At 37.7% G+C, this 24,245-nt stretch overlaps 3 protein-coding genes across 14 annotated transcripts in view; 1 reads left to right on the forward strand and 2 right to left on the reverse strand.

Annotated features, from left to right (window-relative positions):
* The window catches only part of frmd4a (FERM domain containing 4A), a 145,066-nt gene extending 141,990 nt beyond the window's left edge, over nt 1–3,076 (forward strand). For all 11 annotated transcript variants that reach the window (XM_038299923.1, XM_038299924.1, XM_038299927.1 and 8 more), the window contains one exon: nt 924–3,076. In XM_038299923.1, coding sequence (XP_038155851.1) covers nt 924–1,026 — 103 coding nt within the window. In that variant the 3' untranslated portion in view covers nt 1,027–3,076. The remainder of the gene's footprint in view (nt 1–923) is intronic.
* A 3,704-nt stretch (nt 3,077–6,780) lies between these two features.
* si:dkey-30c15.13 (uncharacterized protein LOC558731 homolog) lies at nt 6,781–11,634 on the reverse strand. The gene is made up of 7 exons (XM_038299953.1): nt 11,476–11,634; nt 11,192–11,359; nt 9,733–9,843; nt 9,591–9,647; nt 9,407–9,517; nt 9,141–9,287; nt 6,781–7,277 (listed from the first exon to the last, which is right to left on the reverse strand). The coding sequence occupies exons 2-7, from the start codon at nt 11,357–11,359 to the stop codon at nt 7,224–7,226; spliced, it is 648 nt and encodes a 215-aa protein (XP_038155881.1). The 5' UTR covers nt 11,476–11,634; the 3' UTR covers nt 6,781–7,223.
* Nucleotides 11,635–15,277: 3,643 nt separating this feature from the next.
* Nucleotides 15,278–23,037, reverse strand: si:dkey-30c15.12 (uncharacterized protein LOC793186 homolog). 2 transcript variants are annotated; one of them, XM_038299929.1, is made up of 15 exons: nt 22,788–23,037; nt 21,697–21,795; nt 21,491–21,607; nt 21,249–21,404; nt 21,012–21,153; nt 20,759–20,931; nt 20,553–20,681; nt 20,280–20,465; nt 19,956–20,200; nt 18,309–18,451; nt 17,978–18,202; nt 17,643–17,867; nt 17,447–17,574; nt 16,007–16,150; nt 15,278–15,916 (listed from the first exon to the last, which is right to left on the reverse strand). In XM_038299929.1, exons 1-15 carry the CDS (start codon nt 22,890–22,892, stop codon nt 15,662–15,664), a joined length of 2,472 nt encoding a protein of 823 aa, XP_038155857.1. In that variant the 5' UTR covers nt 22,893–23,037; the 3' UTR covers nt 15,278–15,661. The 2 variants fall into 2 exon arrangements, with proteins under 2 accessions (XP_038155857.1, XP_038155856.1); XM_038299928.1 differs by having other exon boundaries at nt 21,491–21,631.
* Between the last annotated feature and the right edge of the window lie 1,208 nt (nt 23,038–24,245).

Raw genomic sequence — 24,245 nt, forward strand, 5'->3', positions numbered from 1 at the left:
TTTTTTTTTATTAAGATTTTAAATTATTATGAAATATGTCCAAAGCAATTTTCCATAAAAGAGCTGCAAAACAAGAAGCATTAAAGATTATTTGGCTTTACAGATGTAGGTAGTTATTGATTAAAATCTATTCATATTAGGGCTAAAACAAGTAATCGTTAGCTGGAGTGAAGAGACTCAAAAACATGCTTTTATCTGACAGAGCAACTCACTTAGAGCAGTAATTCTGTCAAAATTGTAAAAAAAAAAAATATATATATATATATAAACATTTTGCATTTAAGATGAAAAATGATTTTTTTGTCTGTCAATATGCTTTATCTGGAGTTTTATTTTTATCTGTTTTAATTTCATACTAGTTCAAATCTTGTAACGTTATAATAGTTAAATCAGTCCATTGAAACTATGGAACTGCTGCTGATTTTCGCCGTCTAGAATATTGTTTAAACATAAAAAAAAACGTCTAAATGACCTTTAGAACAGCTTCTCAGATCGCTGTGCTTCCTCTTAGATCATTTAAAACACTATATTAGTGAAAAAATAACTCTTAGCTGATCTTGTAGCTTTTACCGATGTGCATTTAAATAAAGATTTTTTTGGTTTCTGATTGGCTCATCACTGCTCAAGACCGACCAATTCTAAACAATATCTTGGTGCATCTCTGCTTAATATAAAGTTGGTTCTTTGCTCACTGCTGATTACACACAAGAAATTGCTGATTAGATTGACGAATTGACATATCTGTCTCTGTATTGGTGGAGGTGCTGCATGCCTGTCTTGCCGTTTGTGTGGCTGCACCTGATCTTTGCATGTGCTCAGCTGTGATGCTTCACTGTGGTTAACTCCTCCTAAAATACTTTACAAGTGCAGTTATTAAACTATTTGATAAATCAAAACCCATTCTGTTCTTTCTTTCTCTGCAGGTCTTTTAGTGACAGCTGTTTTCTCAGCAGCCCCCTGTGCTCAGAGCTGGCAGATGTGCAGTGGTACGGAAAAGACAAGGCCAAGCCTGGAACGCTGGTCTGAGACCTTCCTGTACGGCCCAGAACAACTTGTTTTCCTCTTTGTCCCTCACTGCTACCCATCAACAACCAACAACCTCATCCAGTCCAGACCTGACCCAAGCCTCTATCCCGCCCCAAGTTTCTCCGCCTGTTTCTTATGGCCTGTCTATCACAGCTCAGCTGGACAGGGACACACTCGCTGGGCTTTGATAAGGGCTGATTTCACAGGACAGACTGAAAAGTGTTAAAAGGCCCCCCTTCCCCAAATCCTAAAAGCACTACAGTCCTTTACCTTATTCAGCGTCTGGAGCACAAAGGGACAAGAGGGTGAAAGGACAGAGCACAGGGAATATCAGCAACACAGAAAACTCCACATCGGCTTATTCTGCAACCTGTTTTCATATCACATCCTGCATCGCTCCAGTGCACTGCCACCCGGCCCAAAGATACATGCTGGATATGAGCCACTGGTTTTATTCTCATTTTTTAACTCTTAATGAACTGTATTGCATTATGTTATTCCCATAAACATTGTTTCCTTACTTTTCTTCATACATACTAACAGAAAGAGAAGATTTCCGATGCGTGGGAATAACCGGTACCACAATCCCCTGGTAGGTGTCAGCATGACAGAATAGTCAGTCAGCAATATGTGAGGAAGCTCCTGGGAACCATATTAGGATGTTTTCTGGGAGAATATCTGAATGCACTATAGCAATAAAGAACTTTGTAAAGGTTTTTCCAAGATGGTTTGAGTCAGCGGAGTGAAACTTAAACAGCAGGGGAGTGAAGGATCTTTAGTGTAGAGTTTGGAGTGGGATATTATTGGATATGGTTTCAATCTGCAGTTCTTAAGAAGTTTGGCCACAAAGGAACATACAGGTGCATCTCTGTTCATTGGAACATTATCTCAATTATATTTTACTTTCTCAGTAAATATCAGTTCAAAGATTGAAGATCAGATATGCACACATGTTTTTGACTTTCACTTCAATTTCTGATTAGTTGAATACTTATGAATAATTTAGAAAAAAATGTGAATATAACTCCATACATACTTGTTGAGGTTCATCAAGCCATTTTACAGGTCAACAGTGATATCAGTTGTCAAAGCAGGTGTTAGAAAATAAAATCAGCATTTCTATGAAGGTTATCTGTAGAGAGGGAAGCAGGAAGAGCTTTAAATGTCCTCGGAAATGACTTCTCTGTTTACCAACTCCAAGAGATGAAGAAGCTGCCTAAACCAGCAACCTGTGAAACCTCAGACTGGACCTTTGTCCAGCTTCTGTTAAGTTCCTCTCCTCTCCTAAAAAATGATTTTTTTTTTGAGTATTTACTAGAGATGCATCTGTATGCAGTCAGACTATTTGATTTGTATGAGACGTTGTTCCGGCTGCATTCAGTCTCTAAATTTCCTTTTAGTTCTCTTTTCTTTCATGTTTTCCCTCACAGTTAAATATAACCGTTGAAGTCGGTTCTACCTTACAGTTCCATGTTGAAACTGCTGAGTGTTTGTGGTGAAGTGTTTTTATGGCGTGGGCCTTACTTTTGTCCTCCAGCTTGACTTCAAACTGGTTCTTCTTCTGCTGACTGTCTGTCCGTCCCTCTGTGGCGCTGTTCGTCTGAAGAAGTTCCTCACATTCTGGTGCTCTGCATTTGTACTGTAACCGAACGTTTACCCTATTTCAGGCATAAAACTGGCTCCATCCATCCTCCAGAGCAGCAGCCAGGGAAACACACTGAATTCAAACTCCTTCATTCAAACATGTGGTCTGAAAGCACAACATATACAATAGTTAAGGCTGGACCTGCAGTGACTGTTCTCTTAGCAAGTGCAACCATTACTGTTTTGGTCAGAAGAAGCTACGCTCTCAGTGCAAAAGAAGATATGACCAGAGGTGAAAAAAAACATTGATAAATGCGTATAATTCTTGCCCCACACCCTAAGCAACATTCAGTACAGGGTTAGAAAAGCACACACCCTCTTGAAACCAGTTTCCCAGCTGTTGATAAAAAAAATCCCAGTGATGCCAAATGACTTCCTTCACTGTTTGTTGTAGCACAAAAAAAAACATTTAATCAATGTTTATTCCAAAAAATATGACCTGCATTACATCATACGGCTCATTTAAGATGGCTCAAGGTTTTGCTGTGATGTTCAGCAGAAAATGGTACGATTCAAGAGTCGACTGTGTCATTTTAACATGAAGGTGTGGCCCATTCCCTAAGTGCATGCCTACTCCACCGAGTCATCCATCATTGCTACACTGCAAAAACAATCTAGAAATAAGTACAAATTTCCCTTTATTACCCTTAATTTCAGTAGGTAAATAAGATGATTTGCCAATGGAATTAGTATTTTTACAGTTAACATAAGATAATCAGATAAAATGCACTTGAAATAAGACAATGCATTTGTTTTTTCTTATTTCAAATGTAAATTGGTTTGTTCCATTGACAAAGTGTCTCACTTAGCTCCTCAATTCAAGACAAATGCACTTATATTATGAAAAAAAGACTTCAGATTTCATTTCTTAGATTTTAGATTCCTTTTTCTTTTGCAGCGTAGGTCAGTTTGTAAACGTCTTAAAGCAAGATTAGAACCAGCATTTGCGTTTAACCATTTTGTAAGAGCTCATTCCATGTTAGCAGTCAGGTTTGAGATTTCCCTGTTTATGTCTTAGCATCAGTTTCTGTGCCTAAGACTTAACCTTATGCATGACCTCAAATCCAGCACCATCATTCCTCCTGCTAAAATCAACTGTTACTGTATATCTATCCAGACCCCCCCACAAACAACTGCTTTGATCCTTTTATAAACTCTGAGCTTTTTGTAAGCCGATGTGAAAACCCTCTGTAGCTTCACCCATATTTCCCCGCTCCATGATCATGTATGAGGATTTTTTTGAGAGAAGGCTCTCCATGTATGTTGAGAGGGAAGTTGTGGGCTTTTAAACTCACACGGATCATTTTAGAAATGTAACCATTTTATATGAACCAGTATTTCCTCTTTTTTTTTTTCTCCCAACACTGAAAAAAACCTTTGAGGTGCTACAAAACGACCAGTTACTGCTTTGTCACGTAGGATCTAGACATCTCTCCATTCTTACTACTACAGTCAATACGAGGTTTATTTTAACAGGCGGTTTAATATTAGATCACCTCCTTAACCAGACAATAAAGCATGTAACTTGAGTTCATCAGTTCTCTTCAGCTGTAATATTGCATTAAAGGGTTGTAGAAATGAAAAGTGGAATTGATTTAAAAAAAAAAAAACTGAATTCCATAGTTAATTTATTCTTTTTTCTATTAAGAATTTGTATAGTAACTTTACATTTTGCAAAACTGTGTTGGAAATTAATGAATTTTCAAGATAAGAAGCAGTGGTGGTTCTTAAGAGTAAGAAAATAAATTATTGATGAATGTTCTCAATGTGACGCTTCTGTGTGGCTTTTTTTCTTATGTCAGTTAAGAAGAACTGCATGCCCTTCAGATAAGAGGTCAGATTGTCACATTTATCAAAGGGAATCCCGACCTGAAGTCCCTCCGCTCCACCAGACACACTCTCTCTGATGTCACCACATCCAGGCTGCAGTCACTTCCCCCTCACAGGATTTCCTTGTGAGTCAGAGGAAGAAAGCTGTGACTCTGCAGACCACGAGGCTAAACGTTCTCCCTCAGTTCACCTTCATGTAGCTTCTTTGCTTTAATCCCAACTACATATTAACATTAAGGCTACTATAGAACACTGTTGTTCATTTTCCACAAAGTGAAAAGCTCAGTCAGATTGATTATTTACCGATTCTGATGATCCTCAACTGAAAATAAAGCTGAAATCAGAGGCTTAAATAAAAAATAAAAAAATGAATCAATTTTTGTCTCATCAGGCCTGTTAATGTTCTTAGTGAGAAAAAAAGCTAATTGTTTAAAGAACGTTTTAATTACGTTCACCTTAGTTCGCTTAACCAAAGATATTTACACAAAGACTACTTTTTGGAAACACGCCCCATGGTCTGCTGGGCACTGCTTTGGACAAATGATCAACATGATCTTACGGCTGGAGAAGAAAATAAAATCTTAGAAGCCTGTTGTCAGGTTTGCAAGATAGGTAGAAATGTTAAACACATATATCAACCCGTTAGGGGGTAAATTAAAGCTTGGGAACTAATCGGTATTCAACTGGACAGACCATACTGTAAGCAAAACTCTGACAGAGTGACCATCACAAAGCCTTGATCTTTGACCCACTTAAAGATTCTGTGTTTCATATTTTAGATAAACATTTTAATTTTAAGTTTAAAAAGATATCCTCAAAAGACCTCACTGTTGTGAAATTAAGCAACCTGACATGAGGTTGGTCGTTCTGACAAGAAGGCTTTTTGTTTTGTCAGATTGAGGAAATAAAAAGTTAATTTCTCGACTTTGACTGGAGCATTCTGACACATTGATGTGCTTTGATCTGTACCATGCAATTGTAGCTCCAAGGTGATGTTGTCCTGGTAGGTAAACCCATGTCTTGTCAGGTCTCTTGCAAACCTAAATGATTTATTCATGTATCTTCTCATCAGTGCTAACCAACTTTACTGACCTGAGTAGAGGGAGGCATTCTCCCTGCATTCCAGTGAGGATGCTACTATCAGAGTTATTTATAGTTAGTTCATCCCAACCCTAAGAGAAATGAAGCTTAAGCGTCAATTCAATCTGGAAGACTCTCATCAGTTCAACCTGAACCACCTGTGATGTCCCGCTCTCAGCTCCAGCTAATCAATTCGGGGGGGGCGAACCTTCTCCGATGCCAATCATCTTGCAACATCCCCTTCATTTAGGTCCTGGCCTAGCTTCTCTCTCCCGCAGGCAAGCAAACTTTCATCTACCTCCTCCCTCACTCTCAGTCCCACTCATCCTCTGGCTTATTCCACCACCAGTGTCCGGACTACGGAGGAACTACTACTACTCTAATTCTTTTCTAGGTTACTCATCCAAGCATATGTTGATTCAGAGTCTGCCGTCACCGGAGCGCCAAAGAACTTATTTTGTTTAGGTCTTCGTCTGCTTCTGTCTCCTTGAACCCCAGTCGGTCTCGGCAGATGGCCGTTCACACTGAGCCTGGTTCTGCTGGAGGTTTCTTCCTGTTAAAAATAGAGTTTTACTCTCCACTGTCGCTACATGCATGCTCAGTGCGAGGGATTGGAGAGAGTCAACGAGTCCTCACAATCCGCTGGTTTTCATTAAATAGAAGTATTTTGAAGAATATGATTTTGTTACCTGTTTAAAATAATTTCATATCTTCTAATTGCAACTTTTCTCTGTGTGAGTCTCTCCAGGTTGATATTAGTTTGGATTTTATTTAGGGGTATCAGAGTGGGTGAAGTTGTAGCTGTAACACGTGGTTCTTCACCCTGCTTTGCTTTGTACCATGTCTCTGTGTTCATGTATGCATTAATCCCATCTTTCTCTTTGTTTTCAGTAGGTTCCCAATGCAGCTTTCCTAACCAAGCAACAGCTGGAAGCTGTTAGTCAGACATGTCGTGAGAAAGTAGCTGCACTCTGATTTTTTTTCAACTCATATAAGTCTGTGCGTATCGCTGAGTGTGTGGGTGTGCATAGTTGCAACATGAATGGTCTGTGACCTTGTTATGTACTCTTAATGAAATCCCCCATCACACCACACCCTTCCCAACATCTGTAGCCCACTCTAATATACCAGAGCTGTTAAAGTCTCCAAGTTTCACAAAAACATTGAGCACCGTTCAGGTTTTATGGGCAGCTCTAAATCTTTTTCATCATTTTACCTTTTATTTGCTCCTTCATTGTCATCTTACACACATATTTAATACAAAAGTTTTGAAAAAAGAAGTCAATTTTCACAGCCCTGAAATGAATCTGACTCAGTTTCTACGTACAACTTCAACATTGATGCCCTCTAGTGTCTATATCGATGCAACGTCTGGGAAAGTAAAAATAAACTCTATCTCACAGGTTTATGCAGAGACTAACAAAATCAACCCTTAGTTTACGTTAGATTTCATAACCTGTTTATAACCTATTATCACTTTGTTCTGTTTTTTTCCAGAATCCCATAGAAGTGAGACTGTAGTATTTAGTTGTTTTTTATATATATATTAAGTTGACAGGGTTCTCACAGTGCTTTGCATTCAACAATAACTTAGCCAATAACGTTTTCATAAAATTAATATGAAGATTTCATTCCACTGGGCTTCACAGATTCAGGTCTTCTTGTTCCACCAGCAATCCATTGGTGTCCTCAGGATCCTGATAAGATAAAACAATCCAAACCACATTAAATTCAACTGTATGTGATTGATGTGATTTCTTAGGTTTTGCTACTAAATAATAGCTAAAAGTCTCAAAGCAGCTACAATAAATCCATAATTCTTTAAGAAATACTTAAATACATAGTACACGTTGAATTGACATATATAGAAAGGCAGATGAGTGAATGTACCTGTCAGGATTTATTATTTCCTTTAAATGTACGTATAACAGATACTGTATAGGAAACTATGACAATGATCTATCTAAAGGTATATTGATGACAAGCTTTATTTAATTACCTATATTTAGAGGTGGGGAATACCTAAAAAATTTACTTAAGTAGTAGCACTAACTTAACCTTTTCTTACTCTTGTAGAAGTTTAAAGTAGCCATCCAAGAAATATTTAAAGTAAGAGAAAAAAAAGTACTTATTAAAATGACAAGTAGGCTACTCCCCCGGGCGCCCCACAATGGCAGCCCACTGCTCCCCAAGGGTTAAATGCAGAGGTAAATTTCTCTAATATGAGATCAATACAGTTCAATTATTTTTATAATTATTATTATAACATCTGATTTAGTGTTTAAAATCATGCAATCAGACTATAAGTTATCTACAAAAATAACCAAATAACATACTTTAAAAAACAACAAATTCGAGAAGAAGAAAAAACAGTTTTCTTAAAGAATAATTCTGCAGAAACTTCATGCATATAAAGAACTGCTGTATTATGTATATCCACCTGATCTTAATTGGCGTTATTTACTCATGGTGGGTAGAGTAACCAGATATTTTCCCTTAGTAATAGCAGTGAAACTCTCACAAGAATATTACTTGAGTAAAATGTAAATGTACTGTAAGTAAAACTGTCCCTAAAATATTTTTTTTTTAAGTTACTCAAATAAATGTCATTGAGTAAATATAACAGCTTGCTACCCACCTCTGCTCATATTGAAGTTTTAATAACTTATTCATATAATAGCATTTCTGGAAGAACTACTCAAGATATTCCCAATATCTTGAGATGTGTCTATAATACATCTACCTCCTGTTTTTTCCTCTTAGTGTGATCTGTTCTGTGAAGCGCACCAGTCCCTCTGCAGTAAAACATCCCCATAGGATGACGCTACCATATTTGTACTTGATAGTTGTCTAAATACAGTGATGGTTGTTTGAGTTATGAAATTAATCTGCATTCTTGCTTTTTTTCATGACATTTCTTTATTACTAATGACTTCTTCCTCTCTGAGTGGCATTTCGATCCATCAGTAAAGGATTCTCTTTACTGGGTAAAATGACTATTTGCAGCTTCAGACATTATCATTACAAATCATTTTGCATTTAATTCAGGGTTAATAAATCAATTTCTCATAAAAAAGAATTTATCTCTAACATTGAACCTGTCTCCTTCCAGTACCATGTGATTGCTGGAATGTTCTTTGCTTTTTAAACTTCCATCCATTTGAATATAGCATCTTTAGATATAGTAAGCAAGGAAGAATCTGACTTTTGGACGTCTGCAATAATTTCCCTGATAATGTGGCTAATTATTTGGGATTTTCCATAATGTTAAGCTTTTTAGTTTAGATTTTGGAGGCATTGTTTTAAAGTGCAAGTGTGCCTCAAAACAACTAAAGTGTTATTGGAAGCTATAAAAAAAAAAAAAAAAAACATAGTCAACAAGCCTTTCCAAAGCACTCATATTAGGCAGAAAGAACAAGAAGTTTTCTAATCTCTACAGTTTTAAAGATAAAGACATGCGGTCAGACGTAGATAGAAACAGCTTATAAAGTGTATGAAAATGTCTGTGTTCAACTGTAAGTAAATATTTCATGTTAAATGTTTCAATAACCAGCATGTACCTGTGAGATACAGGTGTAGGCCTTCAAATTATGAGAACTGTAGCGGCGCAGGCCTCTCCAGCACAGGAACAGAATGTAGACGGTTCCCAGGAAACACAGAGAGGTGAACACAATGTAGCTCGCCTTCACAACATTGGAACCAGCTCGCTTATCACATAAAGCAGGAAGGTGGCAGAGGATAGGGAATCACATCAACATGTCATCGTCTTATAATAACCTCACATTTCATCAACCATTAAAAGCAGTTGTGGTGTCTCTAGATGTACCTGCTGGTTTGAATCCAGGGCTTCAGGTTCCACCTTTGCAAGACTATTGGCCAGCAGAGCAGCAAATCCAAAAAGCAGACTGAAAACATTCAGCGCCATAAGAATAATGATCTGTTTGGAGTAAAATAAACAAGTCAAAAGTGTATGTAGACAAAGATGTGTTAGATATAACCATGTTGTTTACCTTTATGTTATTAGCTTTCCGCTGGACCTCCACTGCCAGGCAACCAGCAGCTATGTACTGTAACATTACCAACACGTAGGTTTAACTTTTCTTTTTGAAGCTAAGAGTACTGAGAGAAATTAGAAAACAGATGCTGACTCACAGATAAGCTTGACCATACAGGAGTTACCATGGTGACCGAACAGTTGTACCTCGAACAGGCGTGGCTCACTGTGGTCAGGATGCAAGCCGTGGCACTGAGGACCTGAATCAACTAAAGAAAAATCAAAGATCAGACCTAATAAAAACGTTTACACACACTAACAACAGGCAGGATATTATGGAGGTTTAAGGTTTTGAAGGACACGTTTGATATTTCCCGTTTTCAGGGCTTAATGATTTTACACATTTAAAAAAAAAAAGTTAACCTTTATGCCATTTCACGCATTTAATATGTTCCTCTTTTGTCCATTAAAGGTATAGTGGAGGATTCTCTTTTTCCGGGCGGATCATCAAAGAAAATGGTCTTCCTTAGTGTCAATCATTCTGGTGTTATGTGTATGTAAGTCCGTCCTTCGTGCTTGTTCCCATTTTCACTTACCGTTGGTGAGTCTGACATAGTGGAAAAATTGCAAATCTTCATTTGGAAAGTAAGCTTGTATGAGAGATGCAAACAGCAAGTTTTAAACAGAGCGTGCACGAGGAGAAATGGGCGGGAATTGGAGAGGGCAGGTCTGTTTTACAAATTTTTGAAAAGACCTTGAAAAGACCTAAAACAAAACCGTTATTTATGTGATGTTGTCTTTTCAGGTCACCATCCATTTAAACCAGACTGTCCCCAAAAAGAAGAGAATAGTGCTCAGAAGACAAGCTTAACCTGGACTGACAGGGTGTTGATTGAGGCAAGAGCCCAAAAATTCCAACATGTGGACATTCAAGCTTCTCTACAATTAGATTTCTGGCAAATATTTTCACATTAGGGCGAGACACAATCAAGGTATTTGGCAACAAGTTGTATACAGGAACTCACTTATGCCGACTGTGAAGCACAGTGGTAGCTTTATGCTCAGACCTTATCTGCTACTGGTGCGCTCCACAGAGTCGATAAAATGAAGATCAATAATCACTAAATGTAACTAAATAAAACATTTTTTTAAGCTTACTTTCAAAACGATGACTAGATTGGCAAAAGCAGGATGACAATGATCCAAAAGGACAGTTTTTTTTTTATTAAGCTGAAGCAGGTTACCCATACTTTTTACTAAAATGAAAAAATTAATTTTTTCAAAGTAAATATGTACCTGGGGACTGGCTAGTGCAAATACAGTCAACCTTTCCTAATAAGATGACTGGATCTTGTTGAATGCTACAAATCTGTCTGGTCTGTCCGCAACTATCTGAGCAGCTTTTATTTAGATCTTATTACTGAATGAGACTCATGGAGATTTTCAAAACTTGAAATTGACTTTAAAATACACACAAAGCTCTTGTTTAAAAATTGTAGAGCATATTTATCGTTGTTCCAATACATCTTTAAACCTCTAAATTAATATTATTATTTATGTGGAGTGTAGATGAACAGTCGCTGTGGTTTGGATGAGCTGAGGAAAGCAGCATCTTACCCCAGTCAGTAAAAGCCTTGTGTTTACCACCATCCCAAACCAACGATGAATCCTAACATTTGTTAGTTCCTCATTACTAGTGTCACTGGTCTGGGTGGTGGGGCTGGATGGAGGTGTGTCCTTAAAAAAAACTTGGTACAGCCCCTCTTGAAACATGTTCTGCCTCATCTGTAGTGGAGTAAAAAGGTTTTAGGAGCTTCAAATAAGCATAACTGAACAGACTGACATTCTTTAAGGAAAGAAAATACATATTTCGCACATAATTAATCTTGTTTATGTCTTACCTTTGCTGGAAGTTGTTCTCTTTTACCTATTTTACCCACAGGTTCTCATGTCCACATAAACTGATTAAGACTCTCACATTTTTTCTGTAAGTATTTAGAATGGCAGAGTACTGTGGAGCTGTGCTGTCAAAGTTCAACTGAGTTGGAAGATAATGAATGACTAAAGTTCATTCTTAAGACAGAGGTTGAGGGAAAACATTGGCCAGGAATCAGGCACGTCATCAGCCTGGAAGGAGGGATTTACGCAGTCATGCCTGAAAGGAGAGATTTACGCAGCCATGCTTTCATTTTCAGAGCTCCCCCCCCCCCACACATCCAAATTTAAAATGTGAAAACAAAAAAAAGAAAGATAAAACAATATATACAGTGGGGCAAAAAAGTATTTAGTCAGCCACCAATAGTGCAAGTTCTCCCACTTAAAAAGATGAGAGAGGCCGGTATATTTCATCATAGATATACCTCAACTATGAGAGACAAAATGAGAAAAAAAAAATCCAGAAAATCACATTGTCTGATTTTTAAAGAATTTATTTGCAAAATATGGTGGAAAATAAGTATGTGGTCAATAACAAAAGTTCATCTCAATACTTTGTTATATACCCTTTGTTGGCAATGACAGAGATCAAACGTTTTCTGTAAGTCTTCACAAGGTTTTCACACACTGTTGCTGATATTTTGGCCCATTCCTCCATGCAGATCTCCTCTAGAGCAGTGATGTTCTGGGGCTCTCACTGGGCAACACGGACTTTCAACTCCCTCCAAAGATTTTCTATGGGGTTGAGATCTGGAGACTGGCTAGGCCACTCCAGGACCTTGAAATGCTTCTTATGAAGCCACTCCTTCGTTACCCGGGCGGTGTGTTTGGGATCATTGTCATGCTGAAAGACCCAGCCACGTTTCATCTTCAATGCCCTTGCTGATGGAAGGAGGTTTTCAAAATTTGACGATACATGGCCCCATTCATTCTTTCCTTCACACGGATCAGTCGTCCTTGTCCCTTAGCAGAAAAACAACCCCAAAGCATGATGTTTCCACCCCCATGCTTCACTGTAGGTATGGTGTTCTTTGGATGCAGCTAAGCATTCTCTCTCCTCCAAACACGACGAGTAGAGTTTTTACCAAAAAGTTCTATTTTGGTTTCATCTGACCATATGATATTCTCCCAGTCATCGTCTGGATCATCCAAATGCTCTCTAGCAAACTTGAGACGGGCCTTGACATGTACTGGCTTAAGCAGGGGGACACGTCTGGCACTGCAGGATTTGAGTCCCTGGCGGCGTAGTGTGTTACTGATGGCAGCCTTTGTTATTTTGGTCCCAGCTCTCTGCAGGTCATTCACTAGGTCCCCCCGTGTGGTTCTGGGATTTTTACTCACCGTTCTTGTGATCATTTTGACCCCACGGGGTGAGATCTTGGTGGAGCCCCAGATTGAGGAAGATTATCAGTGGTCTTGTATGTTTTCCATTTTATAATAATTGATCCCACAGTTGATTTCTTCACACCAAGCTGTTTACCTATTGCAGATTCAGACTTCCCAGCCTGGTGCAGGTCTATAATTTTGTTTCGGGTGTCCTTTGACAGCTCTCCAGTTTTGGCCATGGTGGAGTTTAGAGTGTGACTGTTTGAGGTTGTGGACAGGTGTCTTTTATACTGATAACGGGTTCAAACAGGTGCCATTAATGAAGGTAACGAGTGGAGGACAGAGGAGCCTCTTACAGAAGAAGTTACGGGTCTGTGAGAGCCAGGAATCTTGCTTGTTTGTAACTGACCAAATACTTATTTTCCACCATATTTTGCAAATAAATTCTTTAAAAATCAGACAATGTGATTTTCTGGATTTTTTTTTCTCATTTTGTCTCTCAAAGTTGAGGTATATCTATGATGAAAATTACCGGCCTCTCTCATCTTTTTAAGTGGGATAACTTGCACTATTGGTGGCTGACTAAATACTTTTTTGCCCCACTGTATTGTTAAAAAATAGTAGATGTATCATCCTGTGAACCTATTAAAATCTTATAGGCCAACACAGTCAAATTGGTTTGTAGTTTTTTTTTTGGGCCCACATGTAGAATTAAGGAGAACCATTGGGTTTTAATGGTTTATTTACAAAAGCAAACAAGAATCTGGAAACTGAGAACTGCAGGGAGGTACTGTAGTTAAACTTTCTGGTTGGTCTGAGGGGAGAAAGCAGATTGATCTGGAAGTAGGCGGCTTATTTGATTACTTGATGGATGAAGGGGAGGTAACATAGATCTGTCGAGAGGGTAGACAGGTGATGGAGACTGAGGACTGCTGCATGCAGGTGAAACCAGACTGAGGTTCAATGCTTGTCATCATTGGTAATCATCCGGCAAAGAGAGATGATCATTTGCCTCCTTATATACACGCTTACCATCTTGATTGAGAAATGGTCTATGGTTTGCAGCAACAAAGGTTGGTCAAGCCACTAGCAAAGATCCTATCTATGACAGGAAGCTCATTCACACCAGAAAAACAGCAAAACCCCAGAGACCCTAACAAATGTATTAAATGAAAAACAGTATAAATAGAATTTAAATTCCCCATTTGAACTTATGCGTGAGAAGTTATTTTTTCTTTAAAAATAAGATTTAAGATGCTAAAATCTAGGAAAAAACTTGTATTGTGAGATAAAGAGCTTTACGGTAAACACAGTTATAGTGCCTTGCAAATATAGTCATACTATTCGCAACTTTTACCCGTTTTGTCATATCAAAGCTGCAAATGTAAATGTACTTTATTGGGTGTAATTATGTAAAAGATCAATACAAGATACAATATGCATTTGTAAGCCTTGATAGATTAGGATTAATCCTATAACTGCATTACCATGTTTGTCCTAACAGGATGTAATGCAAACGTTCCAGAGAGAACCAGCCAGAGTTTACCTTTAAATTTGAGGGGAAATAGGAGGCCTTCCCATCTCAAAGAGTTGGAGCTCATCACTAATATAAATGGTCAAAACATCAGAAGAAACGGGCAAATAAAATAAAATTAAAAACTCAGCAATTATTAGAGTAATTTGGTTTCAGTAATGTCAATAGATATCGTTTCATTCCAAAAAAATCTTGTTTTTTCTACTTTTTATATTTTGAGAAATGTATCAAATGCGCCTTAGCATGAAATGCATTTTATTGGGCCAAATCAAAACCATTTCAAAAGACCAGACCTAAATTCAGTTGACACTCTGTGAGAAGACTTAATATCTGATGCTCACAGGCTATCCTGTCTGTTATGGAAAATTAGCTCTCTAACTGTGAAAAGCTTGTTGAAAACCACCTGAAAAGACTTGCCGCAATAGCAATAGTGGTTGGAAGTGTTTATACCGTAAGGAGGAATTTTAATACATGCAATTTGAATTTGTAAAAAAAATGAAGAAAATTAAGAACCTCAGGCTTTGTTTTGTGCAGTTGGTCAAATTAAAAATAAAAGTTTAGAACTACAAAAGTTACGGAAACAAGGAGAAGAATTCTAAAGGTTTTAATGCAGGACATCTGCTTGGCATTTTTTTTAATCTAAAGAAAACGTTTGCAAAAAGGGAACAAATATATTTTTAATGGAATGTTTTATTGGAAATTATTTTTGAAAAAGTACATAGCTTGCAAGCAAAAAAACACCCCAAAAAATAAGTAGAAAAGAAAATATTCCTGGAATTATCAGTGTCCTTCTTTGCAGAAATATTATTGCATGAAAACACCTAGGAAGAAAATGTAAAAGCAAAGTATTCTGGGCTATTTTTGCCTTTAAATATTAAAAGTTCTCCTAAATATTTTTCATTTTTAGACAAAGTTAAAGCTGCAGACAGCAGGTCTATATGAAAAAACATGAAACCTACCTAAATACATAGAAATTTGAAGATGTACCGTAATAAAATTTGAATAGGTCCTCTTGATGATACTTTCCTAAGGTCCTGTAGATTATCACATTACAGCTTATGAGCACGAATCAATTATGAAAAACAATCTGATAATAAAGGTTATCAAAAACAAGCAAACACCATTGTTATCTAATCTGCTCTTTTAGTTAAAGAGTTTAATTTTTAAATTTACAAAAAGATAATATAAAGACAAAATACAGCATCTGCAAAAACTAAACAAACATAAAATAAAAGGCCAGAGATGATTGTTAGGACAGACGTTTAGATGATCCCCAGACATGTTTGACTGTTTCAAACCCATTCTGTTTTTCCTGGCAGTGTTTGGTCATCATCATCTTCCTCCTCTATGCCCCCAGTGTACAGGTCTGTCAGTCTGCTGAAGCGTGGCCCCCACTGAGCCAAGCTCTGGAAGTCCTGCTCCTCATCTGAGTCTGAGGAGTGAATGGAGCTGAGAGAATCCGCCTCAGAGCCTCCACCCTCATAGTCAAACACAAGGAGAGAGTCATAGGGAGGAGCTGTGGGATCACCGTTGGCAGCTTGCAGGTTCTGGACAAAAGAAACAGGAGATAAACGTTTAGGAGGCTTTTAGCATTCTTTGTGAGCAACACAGCAACTCTACTGTCTTGGATTTCTCACGTATTCAATAAATTTTCCGATTTCCTCATTGGCTTGGATCTGTAAACGATATTGCGGTCGAGTCTGGATAGTAGGAAAAACATCCGTACTGAAGACCTCAGGTCGATGGTCCAGGCCTCTCTGCAACTGGGACAGATCATACTCCTAAAAATAAAAAAAATAAAACACCGGGCAGCTGTTATTCTACATCTGCAGACCGACTCTTTGAACATTTGAACCAGTTTATTTTTCCTTTTTTTTCCCTGTAAAAGTTGATCAGCAAATTAGCAGAACTGTAGTTTTTAGTCATTCGAACTTTGACACAAGAGAGAAAAAAGCAGCTCAGTCTCTTGTGGTTCATTTGCTGAGAACATTTTTGTTAAAAGGAACTAAGTGTTATAGTTCAGTTCTGTTAGATTGTATCTCCTTCTTTTAAGGCAAAGTTTGTTTAGAACTGCCATTGACCATCAAAGTTAAATTGTTAACTGAAGTAGCATTACTTTGAGTTTGTGGTCCAGCTGTTTTATTTGCTTTACTGCTTTTATCATGATTTTAAGTTGACTTTTATTCTGCTTTTATTTTCCTTCCATTTTACTGTTTAATTTATGAGAAGCACTTTGAATTATCTTTCGACCGAATTGTGCTATGAAGGTAATCTTGCCTTGAGTTCCAGTCACTTCAAGGCAAATAAAAGTAATGACATAGATAAGAATAGGTCATAATTTTAATTGGACAAAAAAGTATGTGAGTTCATATAACTAAAAACTTGAAACAATGGAACAAAACCTACTCGGATTACATAGAATTGAAACATTTTATCAAAAGATAAAAAAAGGATTTTATTTAAAAAAAAATGGTATCATTTATCTGAAAAAAATGGAGCTGAGTTTAGGATTGAGCTGACAAAATTCTCTGTGAGACATGGGCAACGTTACATATTTATTTTTATCGGTTATAATCATAACTTTTATGTTGAAAAAGTTTTGTGGACAAGCTGTTTTCAAACTATTTTTGAGTAGAGAGAGCAAACATTGTTCAGAAATGTATTTCCATAAATGTTTTCAACTAAAAAAAATCAATGTATGCATGTCAGATATTAGTTTGTGCATATCATTTTGTTTGTGTTTTATAAACACAGAATTCAACGCTCAATGACTTTGTCATTTCTGTCATAGGAAATAAATATTCCCTATTGATATGACAAAGATATAAATGCTCAAAAAGCACAAAACACTTTTTTAAGTACCGACCTAAATACTGTTCCTTGAGATTAGGGTCATGTGACCTACTTATGGTGTACTCATTACTTTTATGTTACCTTTCTGCACTAAACAAAAGCTTTTGCTTTCAAAGTTCCAGAAATATTTAAGCAAGTCGAGCAAGCAAACTGGGATTTAAAGCGGACTTTATGAAAAAGTAAACAAATAGGTATGAGTCCTCTTCTGCTTCCTCTCCTCTTACCTTGTCGTCTTCACCTCCTCCCTCCTCGCTGTAGCAGAAGATGTCATCACGTTCCAACTCAAGAAGAGGCTCCTTCTTTCCTCCATCCCTCCTTTTTCTCAACAGCAACAGAAGTATCAGGAGCAGCACTACAATCAGTTTTAAAGTAAGCGACAGAAGACAACTGAGATCATTTTAAGATGACCTGATTACCTACATAGAACACCAAAAACAGTCCCTAGAAGAGGAGTTGCAAAAGAGGGAATGCTTGAACGTCTGTCATCGAGTGGCATGAAGCAGGCATCCACCACTCCTTGACAGTGGCACACCTCTACGGCCACCCTACTGTCTTGGAAGTGTATTTCAACATCATAAACCCTCATGAGAACGTTATAGTCTCCAGGAGGTAGGTCTCGTTTGGGGTAAAGAGATACAACATGGCCTGAAAAAAAAGCAGAATTTAAACTTTGTAATACAGGAATTCACTTCGGATGAGCAAAAGCCGGTAGATTGCAGAGTTGATCATTTATTTTCTTGAACATAACACTTTACTTGTGTGATTGATTTTAACAGTCCAGTTCGTTTTATGCCCTGCTATAAGCTCCACGGTAAACGGTCCAGCATGACCCGGTCCATCCAGGTCCACTATATCCAGGAGTGCAGGCAAAGGGTCAGTGTTGCACAGAATTGCTTTCCTCTGCTTGATGACAGGGAAATGGTCATTCACATCCAACAAGCTCACCACCAGAGTACCAGTTCCTGTAGCTGGAATTATATCTGAAAGAAACAAGAAGACAGGAATTGTTTTTCATTCAGGTAAGCTTGCACATAAACAAAGACACTGTAATGTTCATCAGAAGTAATAGTCAAATTTGAACTATACCATCATCATATGCTAAAATTAAAACTGTATATTTGTTGTCTGTGACGTATCGCGACTCTCTGTCCATGCTTCTTGCAATTTGGACCAATCCAGTGCTGGAGTTGTTGCTCAGCCACCTGGCAGTGTCATTTAAGAGTTTGTATCTGAAAGCAAAAGAAAACAGAAAAGAAAACAAGAAAAAAAAATTATCATTTAAACTCGACAGAAATTATTACTAACTACAAGTATATAAAACTAATAAATGTGGAAATACTTTATCTCTGCTCTGTTCCACTCTGTGGAGTAAGCAGATACCCCCATGTTTCACTTTCATTCGTTACAGTTATCATGTCTATTAATTCCTGCCTCTCTCTGTCAGTCTTCAGCAGATTGTCTCCTGCTGGCCCAGATATTTCAATTTAATTCAGTTTATTTATATAGCGCCAGTTCACAACACGTCATATCAAGGCACTTTACAATTCAACCAGTTCATACAGTCAAATTGATTCAGTTTTCTATCTAAGGAAGACCAACTGATTGCATCGACTAATTGACTCGAAGGCAATCCCTCAGACTAAACATGCTTGTAGTGACAGTGGAGAAGAAAAACGGGAAGAAACCTTTTTTTCTTTTTTTCTTAAAATAAGCATATTTGTTCTTGGATTGAGGAGGTAAAATAGACATTTTGCAAATGGAACAAGACAATTTACAATTAAAATAAGAAAACACACCTGCATTGCCCCTTTCCAAGTGCATATTATATAATTATTATTATTTTAAGAGTAAAAATTCTCATTCCATTGGTAAACTATCTAATTTACCTACTCAAATTAAGGGTAAATAAACTTAATTTAAGAAATTTTTACTTATTTCTAGAGTTCCAGATTTCTAGTTGTTCCAGTGTAGCAGAACCACACCATCTGCCGAGGCCGACTGAGGTTCATGGAGACAGAAGCAAGGACAAGGATCACTATAAGGATCACTCTATGTCACAGTGCACCATCAGACTTCCTGCCTTCCTGTGCTCGGCCTGCTGAAGTTTAGAGTCAGCCTTTTCTTACTGTCACCGGCTCAAACAGTCCTTACCTACCTGCATTCAAGATAATCTTCATCATTCTACTAGCAGGATTTTTGTTACAATTTGCTGTCAGCTATTCTTCTCCTAGATTCACATGCCTCTATTATTTCTTAAACGTATCTGGTATCTACAATCTGTCTGTTGTTGAACCATCACAGGCATAAACTATTGTAATAGGCTCACAAAAATAACTTCCTTTTATCTCTACCTTTTTTAATCATACAACACATGTTACCTCATACAGTTACCTTGAAAATATGGAACTAATTTATGAAAAAGTTTGTGGTCAAGAGGATCCTGAGCAATCTACACCGGGTTCAGAAAATACGTACGGACTTTCACAAATTCCCACATATTGTCGGACATGCTCAAATAGTAATAGAATGGCATTTTCCTAGTTTGTTTCTTTTACACAAAAAAAACATTAAAAAAACTCATAACTCAAGTCTTGATGGGTCTAATAATGGGATTTGATTAGGCTTTTATTCCACTTCCCAATTTTTTAAGATTAAAATCAACAAAATGTTCCCATTTAAATTGTTGTGGCATTATAAAATCACCTGTGGTAGAACGGTTTGTGTTTGAATTACCTTACTTGCTGTTTTCTGGCCGTATCTGGGTCCTTAGCTTTGAGTTCGACCACAGAAGTGTCAGTTTTCATGTCCTCCGAGAGTGTTACCTGCACCTCAGCTGGGCCGAAAACAGGAGCCTCGTTCCTGTCAATGACATTCACTGTGACGGTGGCTGTTGCAGTGGGGACAGGGAGAGAAAATGGTGCCTCATTTGTCACCACCACCAACAGCTTGTAAACAGATAGTCCCTCAAAATCCAGCTCCTTGGAAATAAAGAGGAAAAAATAAATAGATATGATGTTTGAAAGACGCTTTATGAAATCTTGAAGGGTATGTTTGAACCTTGGCAGTAGTGATTATTCCCTCCATCTTATTTGGGCCAACAGTGATGTTAAAGGCTCCACCTTCATTGCCTTTGATGATGGAGTATTTGGTGTTGGAATTTGGAGATCCTGCCTCATCCATGTCAGTGACCTTCAGCCTTGCTACCTCCACTCCTACTGTGTTTTCATAGACTGATGTGGTCATCTGAGGAAAAGCAAACAACTCTCCAAATTCATTCAACAACTAAACTAATCAGTTTTTTCCTAGAGTTTTTTTTTTTGTGCCACTCACAGATGATTCGGTAAATTTTGGAGCATTATCGTTGCTGTCAGTGATGATAATGACAGCAGTGCAGGTTGCAGTCCGCCCTTCCCCCTCCATATCTGCAGCTTGTATGATCAGCTTGTATTCTGGGTGAGTCTGGAGGAATATTGTAGACTTACAATAAAGTTTGGGGGAAAATGAAGGCGAGATGCTCACATAGACAGTTGTTTCACCTCTCTGTCTAGTCCTCGCTCCTTCAGACGGACCACTCCACTCACTGCATTTATGGCAAACATTTCCTCTTTGGGCATTGCAGGCGTTTGAGATTTTATTCGATATCTAATTATGGCATTTTTTGTTGTTGGATCATCCTTATCTTCTGCTGTTACCTTTAAGACAGGTTCATCTGTTGAAGAAGTAGAGTTTCATTTCTCTAAATGAACATTCATGGTTATGATATCTGAGTTTTCCGTATCGTTTCCTCACCAACGTCTGCACTTTCGCTCACTCTGCCAGTGAGGACGCTTGTGTTGAATTCTGGGGAGTTGTCATTTTGGTCAATAACATTGATGATGAGCTCCATGGGCTGCTCTGCATTCTCTTTCTCTAACAAGGCATGAGCCCAGAGCTGTAAAAGAATAAGTCCACAAGGATTTCATCTGCTCAGTGTCACCAGTCTTGCATGAGAAATTATAAAACATGAGATGAATGTTTGTGACTCACTTTGTATCTGGCTTTTTTCTCCCTGTCGAGTGCCTGGGTCACATACATCGCACCAGACCGTTCATCAATGGTAAAGATACCCTCAGGGGGCTCATCTGCTCCCGGGCCGGTGATCTTATAATTTATGGCTACTTTTCTGGCTTTGCTGGACTTGATCTTTTTGAAATAAAAACATAATAAACATTGAAAGAGGCCTGTAACGTGCATTGATGGCAGTTAGGTTTGCAAGCGAACCCTCTTACCTCCACCATATATTTGGGGTATGGACCCCGGTCGTTTTCTGCAAAGTTGATGTGAGGAATAACCCACTCCCTCTTCATCCGGTTCAGACCGCCTGCAATCGGTGGACGCCAGGGCAGCTGGAGAAAGGGGACAGCATCCTCCTGTGTGAATCAGCATGCTGTTACACTACTGCATTAGATCCATTTTTCAATGCTTTTAAATATACCTCAAGGTAGCTCCCATCTGGAATCCCTGGATTAGTATGATTGTGAATCTTGCCCAAGGACCCCAGTAGTGTCTTTGCAGTCACTAGAGAATCCAAACTCTGTGGAGCAAACATTTCACAGTTATGTGGGCAGATAGATGGATCAGTGAGTTGGTAACTCTGGAAACCTCTGATCTACAGTTTTGTCTGAGTTTGGATATGGATTCCTAGGTGTGTTTGTTCTCAAGCATCTTTTATGTCTGTTCTGCTAGTTCATTTATTTGTGATAATAATCTGTTTAATCTGGTGTTGTATTTAATTTTATTTATCCTTCTTTTTGTGGAGTCCTCCCTGTACTTCTGTTCCTGTTTATTTCTCTCCTCCAACAGTCTCTCCTGCTTTCATTTATCTCACCTGATTGTTCCCACCTGTTTGGTTGTAATTTCTTCAGCTCTGCCTCAGTATATAAGCTCCTGTTGTTTTATTGCTCTCTATTAGATCCTTCCGTTACAGAGCTTGTTTCTTTCGGCGCTGTTAAACCCAGTTCTCTGGGTTTTTTTTTGTATTTCCACTGTTATACCATTTTATGTCATTATGTTGCCTTTTAAACGGTTACTTCTGAACTGTCTCAGGGACTGAATTATCCCTTCTGCCTCTGCTCTGTGGTCACACTTTTCCTTCCTCTAGACTTTTAGTTGATATGTTTTGTTACAGAGCGCTGTGAACGTCCAGCATTCATAGCAGTGACCTCATGTGGCTTAAACTGCTTTTTGGTGGGTGTCAATAACTGCTGAGGAAAAAAAAAATGGGAGATCTTGACATCTGGCCATGTTGGTTTAAAAAGCTTTTTTCCTAAATAAATCCAATGCTATTTGAAAAAGTAAATTTTTGTTTCCCCCGGTTTTCTTAGTACCATATTAAAACAGAAAGATTGTAAGATAGCAGATAGGGGGAATTAATTATGCAAAGACGCAACTACTTTTTCAAGGCAAAAAAGTAGTTTTAACGGGGAAAGTTATTTAATAGTAAATAAGATTTTCTAATTTAAACAGAAAGACCTTTAAGAAATACTTTATAAAAACAAAAGTAAACTCAATAAAATAAAAACTTACCTGAAGTACACAGAGTGTAAGGATCCCTCTAAAAATCCTTCTTTTAGTTAAGTCTTTCATTTCTTCACCAGGCTGTTGTGCTGTTACTGTAGAATCAAACTGCATGCAGCTGCACCACCCCTGTGTTTACTGTTTGACAGCAGAAATGCTGAGTTTAAGGTGTCTTCATAAGGGACGAAACGGTTGAATACAGAAGTTAGTGATGGATGCCGGTTTTGCTGCAGAGGTCTGGTTCTCGATACAGTGCTTTCCTCTTACAGTAACTATTCCAAAACGTATAATCTTTCTCAAAGATGCTTATAAGAAAAAAACAAACACTTTCACATAAAGTGTTTTAGTGACAGTAATAAACTAAATTGATATTTACCATTTATTATTTGCAAAATAATCAGACTAGTCTGGACGAACTTCCAACACTGAGGACAAACACTCATGTTTACAAAACAGTGAAGGATTGGCTCCCATGACTCTCATCTGTTAACATACATTAGTAGTTTATTGTGACAACTTTGAAAAGACTCCTCTGTCCAGCCTGAAATATCAGAGCATGGAGGCAACAATATATAATAAAAACAACATGGTTTTTCTGTCACTTCTTTATTTACAAAGTATTCGTCTTTCCCATTGGGGCATGAACGTCTAAAACATCTAAAGTTGATTAGATCAAAATTTTATTAGAAATTTAAACGTAAACATCTTAGATTACATAAATATAAAGTGAACAAGAAAAAAAAAAAGGCAAAGTTGGATTATCTGTGCAGGACATAGAAAGGAATACTGACAAAGGTCAAAGTGCATCAGTATGAATCATCACATTAACAAACAATGTTGCTTTTCTAACGTGAAACTATTTTCTCCAAAAATAGGTTCATGAGGAATTCACATATTCAACCGAGATTAAAGGTAATTAACAGTATTTTCTCCCTACCTGCACAATGGGGTCTCCTGCACTGTCAGGACCAGAAGCATGTAGCACATATGTGCTGCTGGATTTTATTAGAAGACTTTTTTTTTTCTTTGCGGGGTAAGTGTGCACTTAAATCTGCCTTTTCCCTACTTTCCCAAACCAAAGACCTAGAAAATCACATTTTATCACATAATTTATGGATTATTTTTTTTACTTATTACAGCATGATGTGTCTCTTACAGAAGGATGTTTCAATTGTGACTCCCGCTGGAACTTCGCCAAAAGTTAAACGCTGCATGTCTCACTGTGAAATCTGCTGTTTCGACAATAAAAAACACTTCCAATAAAACAAAATATAAAGAAATTTTAAAGTTTGTTCTGTATCTATTGTTTTCTCCGGTGTCATGGGAAAACAACAGAAGCTTCTAGGATTTCAGTAATTCACAGTGAGAACACGAAGCAAAGTTAATTTGAAAGCACACACCCTCCATTTGCAAATCTGTGGCCCAAAACCAAATGTAAGAACACAGCACAAACAATAATAAAGAATA

The sequence above is a fragment of the Cyprinodon tularosa genome, unplaced genomic scaffold, assembly GCF_016077235.1.
Source record: "Cyprinodon tularosa strain WSP-4 unplaced genomic scaffold, ASM1607723v1 ctg44, whole genome shotgun sequence".
In the NCBI taxonomy this organism is placed as follows: domain Eukaryota; kingdom Metazoa; phylum Chordata; class Actinopteri; order Cyprinodontiformes; family Cyprinodontidae; genus Cyprinodon; species Cyprinodon tularosa.